The sequence below is a fragment of the Neoarius graeffei genome, chromosome 1 (genome assembly GCF_027579695.1).
Source record: "Neoarius graeffei isolate fNeoGra1 chromosome 1, fNeoGra1.pri, whole genome shotgun sequence".
Lineage (NCBI taxonomy): Eukaryota > Metazoa > Chordata > Actinopteri > Siluriformes > Ariidae > Neoarius > Neoarius graeffei.
The window spans coordinates 107,577,017-107,592,160 of NC_083569.1; the positions used below are offsets into that span (position 1 = coordinate 107,577,017).

Sequence of the window (15,144 nt, forward strand, 5' to 3'; positions counted from 1 at the left end):
GGTGTATGGGGTGGACTACATGGCAAAAATATAACAGGATATCTTCAATATGTATGTCATTCATTCATTCATTCATTCATTCATTCATTCATTCATCTATTTATTTGCATTTACCAGAAGCAACTATTTAAAAGGACAAATCCTGAAACAAATGAGGCAAATTTTAATTCAACATTTCTTAATTTTTTTGTCAATTCAGTTTTGTCTCTAACTCTTACTATGAGAGCTGTGCCTTGAAGCTTTGACAGAAATGTTAAATTATGATAAAGACATGGCTTTTCATGAAAATAGTTTTTGACTTGCTCATTTTACAAAATTACCTCTGCCAACTGTGTTGGAGGAGGTTATGTTTTGGCCTCTGTTTGATTGTTCCCAATGTAATTCAAAAATTAGTGAACAGATTTGGATAAAATTTGGTGGAAAGGTGGGCCATGGGCCAAAGAACAATTGATTCAATTTCGATGCAAATCTGGATATGTATGTGGATCCAGGATCCAGGAATTTCTTGTCTGTTCCCAACATAACTCAAAAAGTAGTGAACGGATTTACCGGTAGATGAAATTTGGTAGAAAGGTTGGCCATGGGCCAAGGAACAACTGATTAGACTTTGATGCAAATCCAGATATGTATGCAGATCCAGGATTTTTTTTTATACTTTTCCCAACGTTACTCAAAAACTGGTGAATGGATTTGGATGAAATTTGGTGGAAATGTGAGCCATGGGACAAGGAACAATTGTTTAGATTTTGATGCAAACCTGATTATGTATGTGGATCCAGGCTCCAGATATGTATGCGGATCCAGGATTTTTTTCCCAATTATGTTCCCAACATAACCCAGAAAGTAGTGAACAGATTTTGATGAAATTTGGTGGAAAGGTGAGCCATGGGCCAAGGAACAATTAATTCGATTTTGATCCAAATCCAGATTTGTATGAGGATCCAGGAATTTTTTTGTCTGTTCCCAACATAACTCCAAAAGTAATGAATGGATTTGGTGTACAGCTTTAGTATCATCCTAGGTTCAAGTTATTTGAGTTTGAAGTGCCAAGCCAGATATGTGGCTTGGTGGAGGTATGCACTCGACCAAGTGCCCTTCTAATTCATCCTGTTAGCATTAGGAAAGTGCTGATGATACCCAAAAAGCCTGAAAAGCACAGTTATGAGCTCCCTTTGATATCAATGTCTGCCTGATATGGATGTGCTTCTGACTCTCCTGCTGCAGTGGAGGTCCAGGCGGGTCGAGGGTTCATGGTGTCAGCGATCCTGCTGTGTGGCATTGGCGTCCTGGTGGCCTCAGTGGGCATGAAGTGCACCAAGTGTCTAGAGGAGGACATGGCAGTCAAAAACAAAGTGGCTGTAGCTGGAGGAGCGATGTTCATCATCGCAGGTTTGGAGATATGACTATGATATACAAATACATCTCTTACAAGAAATATGAACTCAGTAAGGGGTAAATCATTTCAGGATTTCGCAAAATAAGTATGACATGTTATAACAGAATTATTAGTGGTCTAAAAGCACTAGAACTGGGTGATGTGAAAATAAATTGGAATTGTGGGTTGTCATGGTAACTTGTTTGTCATCAGTCATGCCAGATTTCAACGTTCTCTTGAATTCATCATCATTTGGACACATTTTAAAAGCCTCAGTGTATACCATATGTGTTGGAAATCGCTTAAAAAGTCTCGACTCAGATCCCATTGAAGCCCTACACACGGGATCATGGGATGCCATGATCGCCTCCCAATGATGGACAAACTAAAGAGTGGTCCAGGATGGAGAGGACGATAAATGATACAGGAAAGTATGCAAATGAAATTATTAAATGAAAAGAATTTGAGTTTTGATTTTTAGATCAGTTTAGTTCTATATTTTGTAATAACTCAATGCCTCATGAAGGATTGATATTATAATACAGCCTACAACCCATGATCACTTTTCCTATTTGTAGGATGATGCAATATTCTATTTCACATTCTTAGTCAAAAAAATGAGTTTTCTGTCTGTTTTCCTTCCGTAATTGAGCAATATCATCACTCATCACAGACTAACATTAATTACGCATTTGTCATTTTATCTACCTGATATCTGATGGTGTCCTGTTGTCCAGCAATAAGAGCCATTTTTAAAATGTACAACCTACAGGTCTGGAGATGGAGCTGACTGGATACAGTGTGATATCTGGAATATGGAGATTGGAATATGGACAATCGTGCTTTTGCTTATTTTGCATGTATAAATAACTGAGTGATATTCTTCTGACCATCCTGTATTTATCTTGTTTAAAGCTTGTTTGGTTGATTGGTTCTTCAGGTGTCTGTGGTTTCGTTGCTACTATCTGGTACGGAGATAACATCAGACGGCAGTTCTTCAACCCCTTCACCCCAACTAATGCGAGGTGAGCAGACTTTTACCTCCATTTTATTTTCTTCATTGAAGATACGTTGAAGATACACTGAAGATATGTTGTTTTTCTTTGTTCATATCTCCAATTTGCCATTTAATTATACAGGAAGTTGAGATTCATTTTTCTTCATCTAATTCTAGGGTTAGTTATCTTTAATCATAATTTTTAATGAGTTTATTTGCACTTTATTTCAAAGTTACTCAGCCATATTTAAGCTTTTGATTTCAGTTAAATCAATGAAATAGTCAGATAACCAGATTTAATACAATCTGCAAGTAGATAACTGAGGACAGAATAAAATGAATATTTGTATGCTTTTTTGGTTTGTTAGTTCATCTGTCCATAACACCAATGAGCTGTTGCCATGGCGTGGCATCCGACGTCTACAATTCAGTTAAATCATATCTCCTCCATCAGTTCTAGACGGATTTCCATTCCGGTTGTTTTGATTGAAAGAACTCATCACTCCACACAAAACTTGATCATTGTTTTGTCAAATTTTTTGCTAATGAGTTACTAATTAGGCCAAATTAACAAATTTTTCCAGGCCTCTCTCTAGAATTGCATCTCCTCATTTCTCATCCAATTTCAGTTCTGATCAATGTTTTGGGTAGATCTTCCCTCAGGGAACAAAACTTGATCATTTATTTGTTTGTTGATTTTCCTGTTGTAAACAATTTGTTTACAACTTTGTTTATTTCCAGTTAAATCATATCTCCTCCCTCAATTCTCAATGGATTTCAGTTCTGATTGTTTCGCTTGAAAGAACTAGACCTTCTGCACAAAACTTGGTCATTGTACTGTCAAATTTTTGCTAACAAACTGCTAATTAGGTCAACTTAACAAGTTTTGGAACTTCTCATTTGAATTGTGTCTCCTCTCTCAGTTCTCACCCGAATACAGTTCTGATCGATGTTTTGAGTCGAGCTTCCTTTGAGGAACAAAATGTAGTCCTTTGGTGATTTTCCTCTTGTAAACAATTTGTCATGGAGGTTGGTCCTCTCTCACATTTGTCACATTTCAGTTCTGTTTGATGTTCTGGTAGTCATGGTGGTTTTGATGGCAGGCCAGATTATGGCAGGCTGATTTTAGTTATGGTACCAGTCAAGAAAAGTTTGGATGCACCTTCTAATTCAATGCTTTCCCTTTCTTTTTATTAATTAATAATTAAAAGACACTTCATGTCCTGTGATGATCTCGCGACTTGTCAGGGTGTACCCCGCCTCTCACCCATAGTCAGCTGGGATAGGCTCCAGCTTGCCCGTGACCCTGCACAGGATAAGCGGTTACGGATAATCGATGAATGAATGGAAGACACTTCAAGTCTTAAAGTAATGATGGATGTCGTTTCTCTTTACTTAGTTGAGTGGTCGGTTCTTGACATAATACTGTATGGATTACTCCAGTTAACTGTGGGTGGTAAAAGAGAGCAACCGGACTTGCTTGAAGATTCTTTTTTTGTACTCATTTTTTTATTAGGCTTTATGAGTATATACATGAAATAAACATCTTACAAAGGATTATAATGAATACCTTTCTTTCCATCTCTCCCACCCTTTCCCCTCCAATCCCCATCCCCCCACCCCTCTACATGGGAGTCACCAATAGTCAAATAAAGTCAAACAATGCACAAATATTTACACATACCATTCCATTAGTTGTTTTCTAATAAAATGTCTTTAATTCTGGCAATTCCATTGCTCCATGCTTGTAATGTCCTTGGTTTGGCACCATTAACCCTTGCAGAGGAAAGTTCAAGAAAAAGAATATCCAAAAATGTGTAAAGCCAGTGTTTCAACGATACATTGTGGGGAGGGAGCCAAACTTGTACAATGATTTTCTTGGCCGCAGCCAAACCAGCAAGCCAAATCTTCCTTGACCTTTCATTAATACAAATTTGCGAATCATCATTAAGAAGATGTAACGCAGGATCCAGGGGGAGCTGGGTATCAATTAGATCGGACAATGTCTGTACCACTATTTTCCAGAAATTATAGATCTTGGGGCAATCCCAAATTATATGCATAAAAGTCCCTATTTTGTGAGCAAAAAGTACAGAATGGATGTGGGGCTTGTCCCATTAAGTGTCTGATTCTGGGAGTAAGATAAGCCCTGTGGGCTATCTTCATATGTATAAACTGATGATTAGGGTTACAAGAGGAGCAACATATGTTTTCCCAACTTGCCTCCCAACCTATCTCTCTGCCCCGGAGTGCCATTGAGCGGTCCCATTCCAGTGTACTAAATTTAGGAGACAAATGTGAAATAAGCTTGGAATACAGAAAAGAGACAACACTTTTAGGAGCAATATGCATCCAGTGAACAATGGGATGCTCTTTCAACTCCAGGCCCCAAGTCACATTGTAAGTTTTAAGAGCCGATCTAAGTCTAAAATAAAAGAATAAAGAATGCCTAGGAATATCATCAAGTGAAACCAACTCATTAAAGCTGAGCATAGAATCCTTTCCATTTAAATCTTCAAGCACATGTATACCCCTCTCTGCCCACAGATTTTGAATGAAAGGTTTATTACCTGATAAAATATTGTTATTATGCCAAATAGGAGTTGATTTATGCCATTTTGATGTAATTCCCACCAACTTTTGAGCCTTTCTAAAGGTCTGTAACATGTATGTTAATAATGGGCTATACCTCAATGTACAATGTTTGATGGAGAGACCAGAAAACAGAAAGTCTTGGAGCCTTATTGGGGCAATTAAGTCTTCCTCAATTTTCTTCCAAGAAGAAATAGAATTTGGATCTAGCCAGTACTTCAGAGAACGTAATGTATGTAAATGACCAATGATAGAATTTGAAGTGAAGCAATGCCCAGCCTCCCTCCAGTTTACTGCACTGAAGTGTAGTTCATTTTATGCGGGGACGTCTACCATTCCAAATGTATTTGGTAAGTAAAGTGTCGACTTTAGACCAATATCCAATGGGCAGGGGCAATGGTAACATAGATGAAATGAAATTAATGCGAGGTAAAATATTCATTTTCACTACTGCTATACAGGATGGTACAGAGGCAGGTAAGGCAGCCCACCTCTTTGTATCCTCCTCCACCTTCTTAAGGACGGTAGTATAATTCAAGTTGGCAATGGCTGGTACAGAAGTTCGAATTAAAACCCCTAAGTATTTGACTTCTTTGGTTACTGTTATAGAAGGGGGTAAAACTACTTGACCCCTTTCCCCATTAACTAACATCAGGGCAGATTTTGATAGATTAATTTTAAAACCTGACAGGGCACCAAACTTCTGAAGTACCTTAATAGTATAAGGAAGAGAACTTTGGACATGGGACATATAGAGCAATGTGTCATCTGCATACATTGACACAGCGTGAACAGAAGAGCCGATTTGAATAGGGGAAATTTGGGCACAGTTACAAATATATTGCGCCAGAGGTTCTATGGAAAGGTTAAAGATTAAGGGAGACAGGGGGCAGCCCTGTCTTGTGCCACAGTTTATTGTAAACAAGTCTGAGATAACACCTCCAATACAGACTCTGGCAGAGGGGTTTGCATAGAGCACCTGAATCATCTCTATAAACTTTGAGCCAAAATTAAATTATTTTAGAACACGCCATAGATAATGCCACTCGAGCCTATCAAAGGCTTTTTCAGCGTCAAGAAATAAGAGGCCACATGTGGAGGGGATTCTGTGAGCTTCACCCAAAATATGCATCAGTCGCCTAATGTTATCTGCAGCTAAATGACCTTTCATAAATCCAGTTTGATCTGGATGTATAAGGTCTGGCAGGACTGATTCTAGTCTACGGGCCAACACACGTGAATAAATTTTAGGATCGGTATTAATAAGTGATATTGGCCGGTAGCTTGCACAGTCTGATGGATCTTTACCAGGCTTGGGTATAACTGAGATAAGTGCAGTATTAAGATCCCTGTGAAAATGCCCTGTGCCAATAGCAAAGTTTATGGCATTGAGCCAAATCGGACCTAGAATGTCCCATAAGGCCAAGTAAAGTTCAGCTGGCAAACCGTCTATACCTGGGGCATGGCCTCTATTCATACTTTCTACTGCCAGACGTAATCCCTCCAGAGAGATGAGTAAATCAAGCTCTTCCGCATCCTCTGTAGACAAAGAAGGAAGGTTCAAATTCTTAAAGAAATCTGTGTAGTCATTTTCAGATGGATAACATTCGCTAGAATAAAGCTTTTCAAAAAAGGATTTGAAGGATGCATTAATTTCAGAAGAAGTTGTCACAATATCTCCTTGTGCTCTTTTAATGGAGGTTATTGTTCTACTCTTTTCTTGCTACTTTAAAGTCAAAGCAAGGAGATGACATGGGCGACTTCCTTGGGAGTAATATTTATGTTTGGTAACATGCATTAAATATTCTATCCTACCGGTATGCCTCAGCAAGTCGTTTAATTCAGATTGGCATATTTTTAATTCAGAATCCAGCTCTTTATTATAACTCTGTTTAAGTTGATTTTCAATTTCTTTACATTTGTCCTCTAAAACTGAGATCTGGTGTTCCCTGCTTTGTTTTAGATGTGAAGAAAACCTAATCGCATTGTTCCTGAGGCAACCTTTAATGGAGGCCCACAGGAACATTGGGTTCTCCACACTATCTTTATTCATATCTATAAAGAAAGTTTATTCCGGTTTTAATTGGTTAAGAAAGTATTCATTTTGTAACAATGAGGAATTAAATCTCCATCTAGTCGTCTTATTCCTTTTAATTATGTCAAAATTAAATGTTGCTTCAGTAGGGTTATGGTCTGAAATATGCCTGGGAAGAAGGTTCATGGAGGAGGAAGCAGAGGTTATTTCATTAGAAATAAGTAAGCAGTCTATTCTAGAAAAGGAATTATGGTATGGTGAATAGTACGTATAATCCCTACAGTGGTGCCTGAAAGTTTGTGAACCCTTTAGAATTTTCTATATTTCTGCATAAATATGACCTAAAACATCATCAGATTTTCACACAAGTCCTAAAAGTAGATAAAGAGAACCCAGTTAAACAAATGAGACAAAAATATTATACTTGGTCATTTATTTATTGAAGAAAATGATCCAATATTGCATATCTGTGAGTGGCAAAAGTATGTGAACCTCTAGGATTAGCAGTTAATTTGAAGGTGAAATTAGAGTCAGGTGTTTTCAATCAATGGGATGACAATCAGGTGTGAGTGGGCACCCTGTTTTATTTAAAGAACAGGGATCTATCAAAGTCTGATCTTCACAACACATGTTTGTGGAAGTGTATCATGGCACGAACAAAGGAGATTTCTGAGGACCTCAGAAAAAGCGTTGTTGATGCTCATCAGGCTGGAAAAGGTTACAAAACCATCTCTAAAGAGTTTGGACTCCACCAATCCACAGTCAGACAGATTGTGTACAAATGGAAGAAATTCAAGACCATTGTTACCCTCCTCAGGAGTGGTCGACCAACAAAGATCACTCCGAGAGCAAGGTGTGTAATAGTCGGCAAGGTCATAAAGGACCCCAGGGTAACTTCTAAACAACTGAAGGCCTCTCTCAGATTGGCTAATGTTAATGTTCATGAGTCCACCATCAGGAGAACACTGAGCAACAATGGTGTGCATAGCAGGGTTGCAAGGAGAAAGCCACTGCTCTCCAAAAAGAACATTGCTGCTCATCTGCAGTTTGCTAAAGATCACGTGGACAAGCCAGAAGGCTATTGGAAAAATGTTTTGTGGACGGATGAGACCAAAATAGAACTCTTTGGTTTAAATGAGAAGCATTATGTTTGGAGAAAGGAAAACACTGCATTCCAGCATAAGAACCTTATCCCATCTGTGAAACATGGTGGTGGTGGTATCATGGTTTGGGCCTGTTTTGCTGCATCTGGGCCAGGACAGCTTGCCATCATTGATGGAACAATGAATTCTGAATTATACCAGCGAATTCTAAAGGACAATGGCAGGACATCTGTCCATGAACTGAATCTCAAGAGAAGGTGGGTCATGCAGCAAGACAACGACCCTAAGCACACAAGTCGTTCTACCAAAGAATGGTTAAAGAAGAATAAAGTTCATGTTTTGGAATGGCCAAGTCAAAGCCCTGACCTTAATCCAATGGAAATGTTGTGGAAGGACCTGAAGCGAGCAGTTCATGTGAGGAAACCCACCAACATCCCAGAGTTGAAGCTGTTCTGTACGGAGGAATGGGCTAAAATTCCTCCAAGCCGCTGTGCAGGACTGATCAACAGTTACCGCAAACGTTTAGTTGCAGTTATTGCTGCACAAGGGAGTCACACCAGATACTGAAAGCAAAGGTTCACATACTTTTGCCACTCACAGATATGTAATATTGGATCATTTTCTTCAATAAATAAATGACCAAGTATAATATTTTTGTCTCATTTGTTTAACTGGGTTCTCTTTATCTACTTTTAGGACTTGTATGAAAATCTGATGATGTTTTAGGCCATATTTATGCAGAAATATAGAAAATTCTAAAGGGTTCACAAACTTTCAAGCACCACTGTAGATGTGGGATTCTGAAGCCGCCATAGATCTACCAAATTCAGGTCTTTAGTTAGATTACACAAGGCCTTGGAAGAAGACATCTGAGAGTGGGTAGGTAAAGTAGTGGACCTGTCTAAGTTGTTGTCAAAAACTGCGTTCATGTCTGCTCCAATAACCAAATGATATTCATCTAAAGATAGCAGGTCGTTTATGATGCTCTGAAAAAATGTTAGATCAAAAATGGTTGGGGCATAAATACTAATAAAAGCAACTTTCCTCCCTTCTATGGATGTACAGCAAAATGCTAGTCTTCCTGAAGCATCAGAGCTAACTTTAATAATACTTGTATTCAGTGTGCGTCTCATTAAGACAGCTACTCCCTTAAAGCTACTTCCATCTGAGGAGGCTGCTACTAATTTAAATCTCTTGTTTTGTAGTCTTATAGTATCAGTAGGCTTAAGGTGAGTTTCTTGTAATAATGCTATATCAACCTTTTTTCTGTGAAGAAAATCTAAAACTTTGGATCTCTTGAAAGGGGAGTTCAGCCCCCTCACATTAAATGACATAACACTATATCTATCCATTGTCAATTTTGAGGTATGGCAAACATACACTTGCAAGGCGGAAACAACTTATTACTGTGTTAACTGGAATCTGAGAAACTATTGTGTACAGTAAATGTATTTGACTATGTTGGAACAACTCTTTCCCATGTAGAAACCTCCCCTAAATGACCCCTCCCACCTCCCTTCCCCATCATCTCTCCCCTCCCCCCACCCTTCAAATAAACAAAAAACAGAAAAACATTATCTTTGCGGACTGGACACAGAACAGGCCCAGAACTGCAACACTACCTCTTAATAATCCGTGACATCACCGACAGTTTGCACGCACTCATAGCGCCAACACCAGCCCAGTTATTTGAACAAAGAAGTCTAATCACCTCTGTAACCAGAAGCTAATTATAATCTAACATAAAAGTATCCTAGTAGGCTTAAGTCATTAGATTACAAAACCATACTGAAATTTTCTAGAAAATACATTTAGGTGCCTGAAATGCACATTAGCCCATCTGGGGGGAAACAACACCTAATAAAGTCAAATCAACTTCCCCAATAAAGTGCAAAAACCTCATCCGATAGCGTTGATATAAGTAGTAAGCCGTAAACTAAAGCACAGAAGATACAACCTGCTAGTTTAAGTCAGCAGGGGGAAAAATAAAAATAATAATAATAATTAAAGCCGCAAGCGGCCTCGACGGGCCCTCGCGCCAGCGGCCAAGGGGGGCGGGGGCATGCGTCCCCGCGAAATACCTTCCACAGCTTCTTCGGCAAGAGACATTACTCCCGCAATGGCGACAAAGAACAGAATTGGACACATGGCAACGATAGGGTCTCGCACTGTACGGTGCTCGGGCCCTAATAATAATAGCGCCCTAATAAGGGTCTTGTAAAGAGTTTGCTTGCCAAGTTTGACAAATCAGAAGCTGCAATATCATTTCTGCCATAACCAGCACCCCCAGGGGCGAAAGTGCACAAAATTAGGCGTACATGTCAGGTGAGCTATGAAGAGTTTGCGTATGAAGTTTGATGACAATTGAGTAAATAGAAGATGAGATATAGATTTTTGAAGAATAAAATTTTTGGTTTTTCCCATGTCAGTAGGTGGCGCTATGCTGTACATGAGCGATTATGAGTTGGAAAAATAAGTGTCTACAACAGCAACGCACTATCACAAGGTAGTGGTGTGAAGGAAAAGCATTATGGAATTATTTACCAAAAACCCGTTTTGGAGCAATTGCGTCGGCCAAAAACAGCGCCCCCCATGGACGAAAATTCCCAAAATGTGGTATACATGACATGGGAGGTAGTAAGAGGGTGGCCGTGAAGTTTGACCAAATTTGAGGAAAGACTGGAATTTTTGCCCAAAAATAGCGCCCCCAGTGGCGAAATATCACAGAAAGTGGGTAACATGTCAGAAGCCCAATGAGTGATCTGCGTGTGAAGTATGAGCAGTTTTGAGCAAGTAGAAGATTTGTTACGAATTTTTAAGCATGTAAAATGTTGCATTGAAAATTGATTGACGTATAACTTCTGAACGGTTTATGCTACGTGAAACCTATTTAGTAACTTTTGTCAGCCATGTCTGTAGATGATGTGTATCAATTTTGGTGACATTCCTATGAACGGTCTAGGAGGAGTTGCGCCGTCTTCGTGGCCATGCATTTCGCACAAAAGTGAAATTACCTCACTTCCTGTTGGGCGTGGCTAATGCATTGGCATTACATTTTTGTCCGGCTTAGTGAGATACATATGCGTACCAAATGGCATGCCACTACTACAAACTACATGGCAACCAGGCACCTTAATGCGAGAGGCAAAAATCACAACACGTTAGGGGGCGCTATAGAGGCCCTGAGGCCCGCCTGGATCTGGGCTTCTGGTTCTCAGTAGCGGTGGCAGTCTAAGAAAAAGGAGCCAAATTTCGTGCGTTGTCGACCATGGCAAGCGCCCCAATAAGTGTCTTGAAAAGAGTTTGCTTGCCAAGTTTGACAAATCAGAAGCTGCAATATCATTTTTGCCATAACCAGCACCCCCAGGGGCGAAAGTGCACAAAATCTGGCGAAGACGTCAGGTGACCTATGATGAGTTTGCGTATGAAGTTTGATGACAATTGAGTAAATAGAAGATGAGATATAGATTTTTGAAGAATAAATTTTTTGGTTTTTCCCATGTCAGTAGGTGGCGCTATGCTGTACATGAGCGATTATGAGTTGGAAAAATAAGTGTCTACAACAGCAATGTACTATCACAAGGTAGTGGTGTGAAGGAAAAGCATTATGGAATTATTTACCAAAAACCCGTTTTGGAGCAATTGCGTCGGCCAAAAACAGCGCCCCCCATGGACGAAAATTTCCAAAACGTGGTATACATGACATGGGAGGTAGTAAGAGGGTGGCCGTGAAGTTTGACCAAAATTGAGGAAAGATTGGAATTTTTGCCCAAAAATAGCGCCCCCAGTGGCGAAATATCACAGAAATTGGGTAACATGTCAGAAGCCCAATGAGTGATTTGCGTGTGAAGTATGAGCAGTTTTGAGCAATCAGAAGATTTGTTATGAATTTTTAAGCATGTAAAATTTTGCATCGAAAATTGATTGACGTATAACTTCTGAACGGTTTATCCTACGTGAAACGTATTTAGTAACTTTTGTCAGCCATGTCTGTAGATGATGTGTATCAATTTTGGTGACATTCCTATGAACGGTCTAGGAGGAGTTGCGCCGTCTTCGTGGCCATGCATTTCGCACAAAAGTGAAATTACCTCACTTCCTGTTGGGCGTGGCTAATGCATTGGCATTACATTTTTGTCCGGCTTAGTGAGATACATATGCGTACCAAATGGCATGCCAGTACTACAAACTACATGGCACCCAGGCACCTTAATGCGGGAGGCCAAAATCACAACGACTTAGGGGGCGCTATAGAGGCCCTGAGCCCCGGCCAAGTTTGGGCTTCTGGTTCTGAGTAGCGGTGGCAATTCTCGGAACTGGTGCCAAATTTCGTGCGTTTTCGCCCATGGCAAGCGCCCCGAAAATGGCCCAACAGCGGAGAAAAATAAAGAAGAAGAAGAAGACGGAAGAAGAAGAAGAAGAAGAAGAAGAAGAAGACGGAAGAATAATTAAAGCCGCAAGTGGCCTCGACGGGCCCTCGCGCCAGCAGCCAAGGGGGGCGGGGGCATGCGTCCCTGCGAAACACCTTCCACAGCTTCTGCGGCAAGAGACATTACTCCCACAATGGCGACAAAGCACAGAATTGGACACATGGCAACAATAGGGTCTCGCACTTCGTGCGTTGTCGACCATGGCAAGCGCCTCAATAAGGGTCTTGAAAAGAGTTTGCTTGCCAAGATTGACAAATCAGAAGCTGCAATAGCATTTTTGCCATAATCAGCACCCCCAGGGGCGAAAGTGCACAAAATTTGGCGTATATGTCAGGTGAGCTATGAAGAGTTTGCGTATGAAGTTTGATGACAATTGAGTAAATAGAAGATGAGATGTAGATTTTTGAAGAATACATTTTTTGGTTTTTCCCATGTCAGTAGGTGGCGCTATGCTGTACATGAGCGATTATGAGTTGGAAAAATAAGTGTCTACAACAGCAACGTACAATCACAAGGTAGTGGTGTGAAGGAAAAGCATTATGGAATTATTTACCAAAAACCCGTTTTGGAGCAATTGCGTGGGCCAAAAACAGCGCCCCCCATGGACGAAAATTCCCAAAATGTGGTATACATGACATGGGAGGTAGTAAGAGGGTGGCCGTGAAGTTTGACCGAATTTGAGGAAAGATTGGATTTTTTGCCCAAAAATAGCGCCCCCAGTGGCGAAACATCACAGAAATTGGGTCACATGTCAGAAGCCCAATGAGTGATTTGCGTGTGAAGTATGAGCAGTTTTGAGCAATCAGAAGATTTGTTATGAATTTTTAAGCATGTAAAATTTTGCATCGAAAATTGATTGACGTATAACTTCTGAACGGTTAATCCTACGTGAAACGTATTTAGTAACTTTTGTCAGCCATGTCTGTAGACGATGTGTATCAATTTTGGTGACATTCCTATGAACGGTCTAGGAGGAGTTGCGCCGTCTTCGTGGCCATGCATTTCGCACAAAAGTGAAATTACCTCACTTCCTGTTGGGCGTGGCTAATGCATTGGCATTACATTTTTGTCCGGCTTAGTGAGATACATAGGCGTACCAAATTGCATGCCACTACTACAAACTATATGGCAACCAGGCACCTTAATGCGGGAGGCCAAAATCACAATGACTTAGGGGGCGCTGTGGAGGCCCTGAGCCCCGGCCAAGTTTGGGCTTTTGGTTCTGAGTAGCGGTGGCAATTCTCGGAACTGGTGCCAAATTTCGTGCGTTTTCGCCCATGGCAAGCGCGCCGAAAATGGCCCAACAGCGGAGAAAAATAAAGAAGAAGAAGAAGACGGAAGAAGAAGAAGAAGAAGAAGAAGAAGAAGACGGAAGAATAATAATAGTGAACTCTTACAAGAACAATAGGGCCTTCGCCCATAGGGCTCGGGCCCTAATAATAACGATTATGAGTTGGAGAAATAAGTGTCTACAACAGCAACGCACTATCACAAGGAAGTGGTGTGAAGGAAAAGCATTATGGAATTATTTACCAAAAACCCGTTTTGGAGCAATTGCGTCGGCCAAAAACAGCGCCCCCCATGGACGAAAATTCCCAAAATGTGGTATACATGACATGGGAGGCAGTAAGAGGGTGGCCGCGAAGTTTGACCAAATTTGAGGAAAGATTGGATTTTTTGCCCAAAAATAGCGCCCCCAGTGGCGAAAAATCACAGAAATTGGGTAACATGTCAGAAGCCCAATGAGTGATTTGCGTGTGAAGAATGAGCAATTTTGAGCAATCAGAAGATTTGTTATGAATTTTTAAGCATGTAAAATTTTGAAGTGAAAATTGATTGACGTATAACTTATGAACGGTTTAACCTACGTGAAACGTATTTAGCAACATTTGTCAGCCATGTCTGTAGATGATGTGGATCAATTTTGGTGATGTTCCTATGAACGGTCTAGGAGGAGTTGCGCCGTCTTCGTGGCCATGCATTTCGCACAAAAGTGAAATTACCTCACTTCCTGTTGGGCGTGGCTAATGCATTGGCATTACATTTTTGTCCGGCTTAGTGAGATACATGTGCCTACCAAAAGGCATGCCACTACTACAAACTACATGGCAACCAGGCACCTTAAAGCGAGAGGCAAAAATCACAACACGTTAGGGGGCGCTATAGAGGCCCCGAGGCCCGCCTGGATCTGGGCTTCTGGTTCTCAGTAGCGGTGGCAGTCCAAGAAAAAGGGGCAAAATTTCGAGCGTTGTCGACCATGGCAAGCGCCCCAATAAGGGTCTTGTAAAGAGTTTGCCTGCCAAGTTTGACAAATCAGAAGCTGCAATATCATTTTTGCCATAATCAGCATCCCCAGTGGTGAAAGTGCACAAAATTTGGCAGATATGTCAGGTGAGCTATGAAGAGTTTGCGTATGAAGTTTGATGACAATTGAGCAAATAGAAGATGAGATATAGATTTTTGAAGAATAAATTTTTTGTTTTTTCCCATGTCAGTAGGTGGCGCTATGCTGTGCATGAGCGATTATGAGATGGAAAAATAAGTGTTCACAACAGCAACGTACTATCACAAGGTAGTGGTGTGAAGGAAAAGCATTATGGAATTATTTACCA

The 15,144-nt window shown here is 40.5% G+C and overlaps 1 protein-coding gene across 1 annotated transcript in view; it reads left to right on the forward strand.

Moving 5' to 3' along the window:
* The window catches only part of cldn1 (claudin 1), a 35,440-nt gene that overhangs the window by 8,696 nt on the left and 11,600 nt on the right, over positions 1–15,144 (forward strand). The window contains exons 2-3 of the mRNA XM_060914106.1: positions 1,225–1,389; positions 2,316–2,400. Of these exons, the coding sequence (XP_060770089.1) occupies positions 1,225–1,389; positions 2,316–2,400 (250 nt within the window). The remainder of the gene's footprint in view (positions 1–1,224; positions 1,390–2,315; positions 2,401–15,144) is intronic.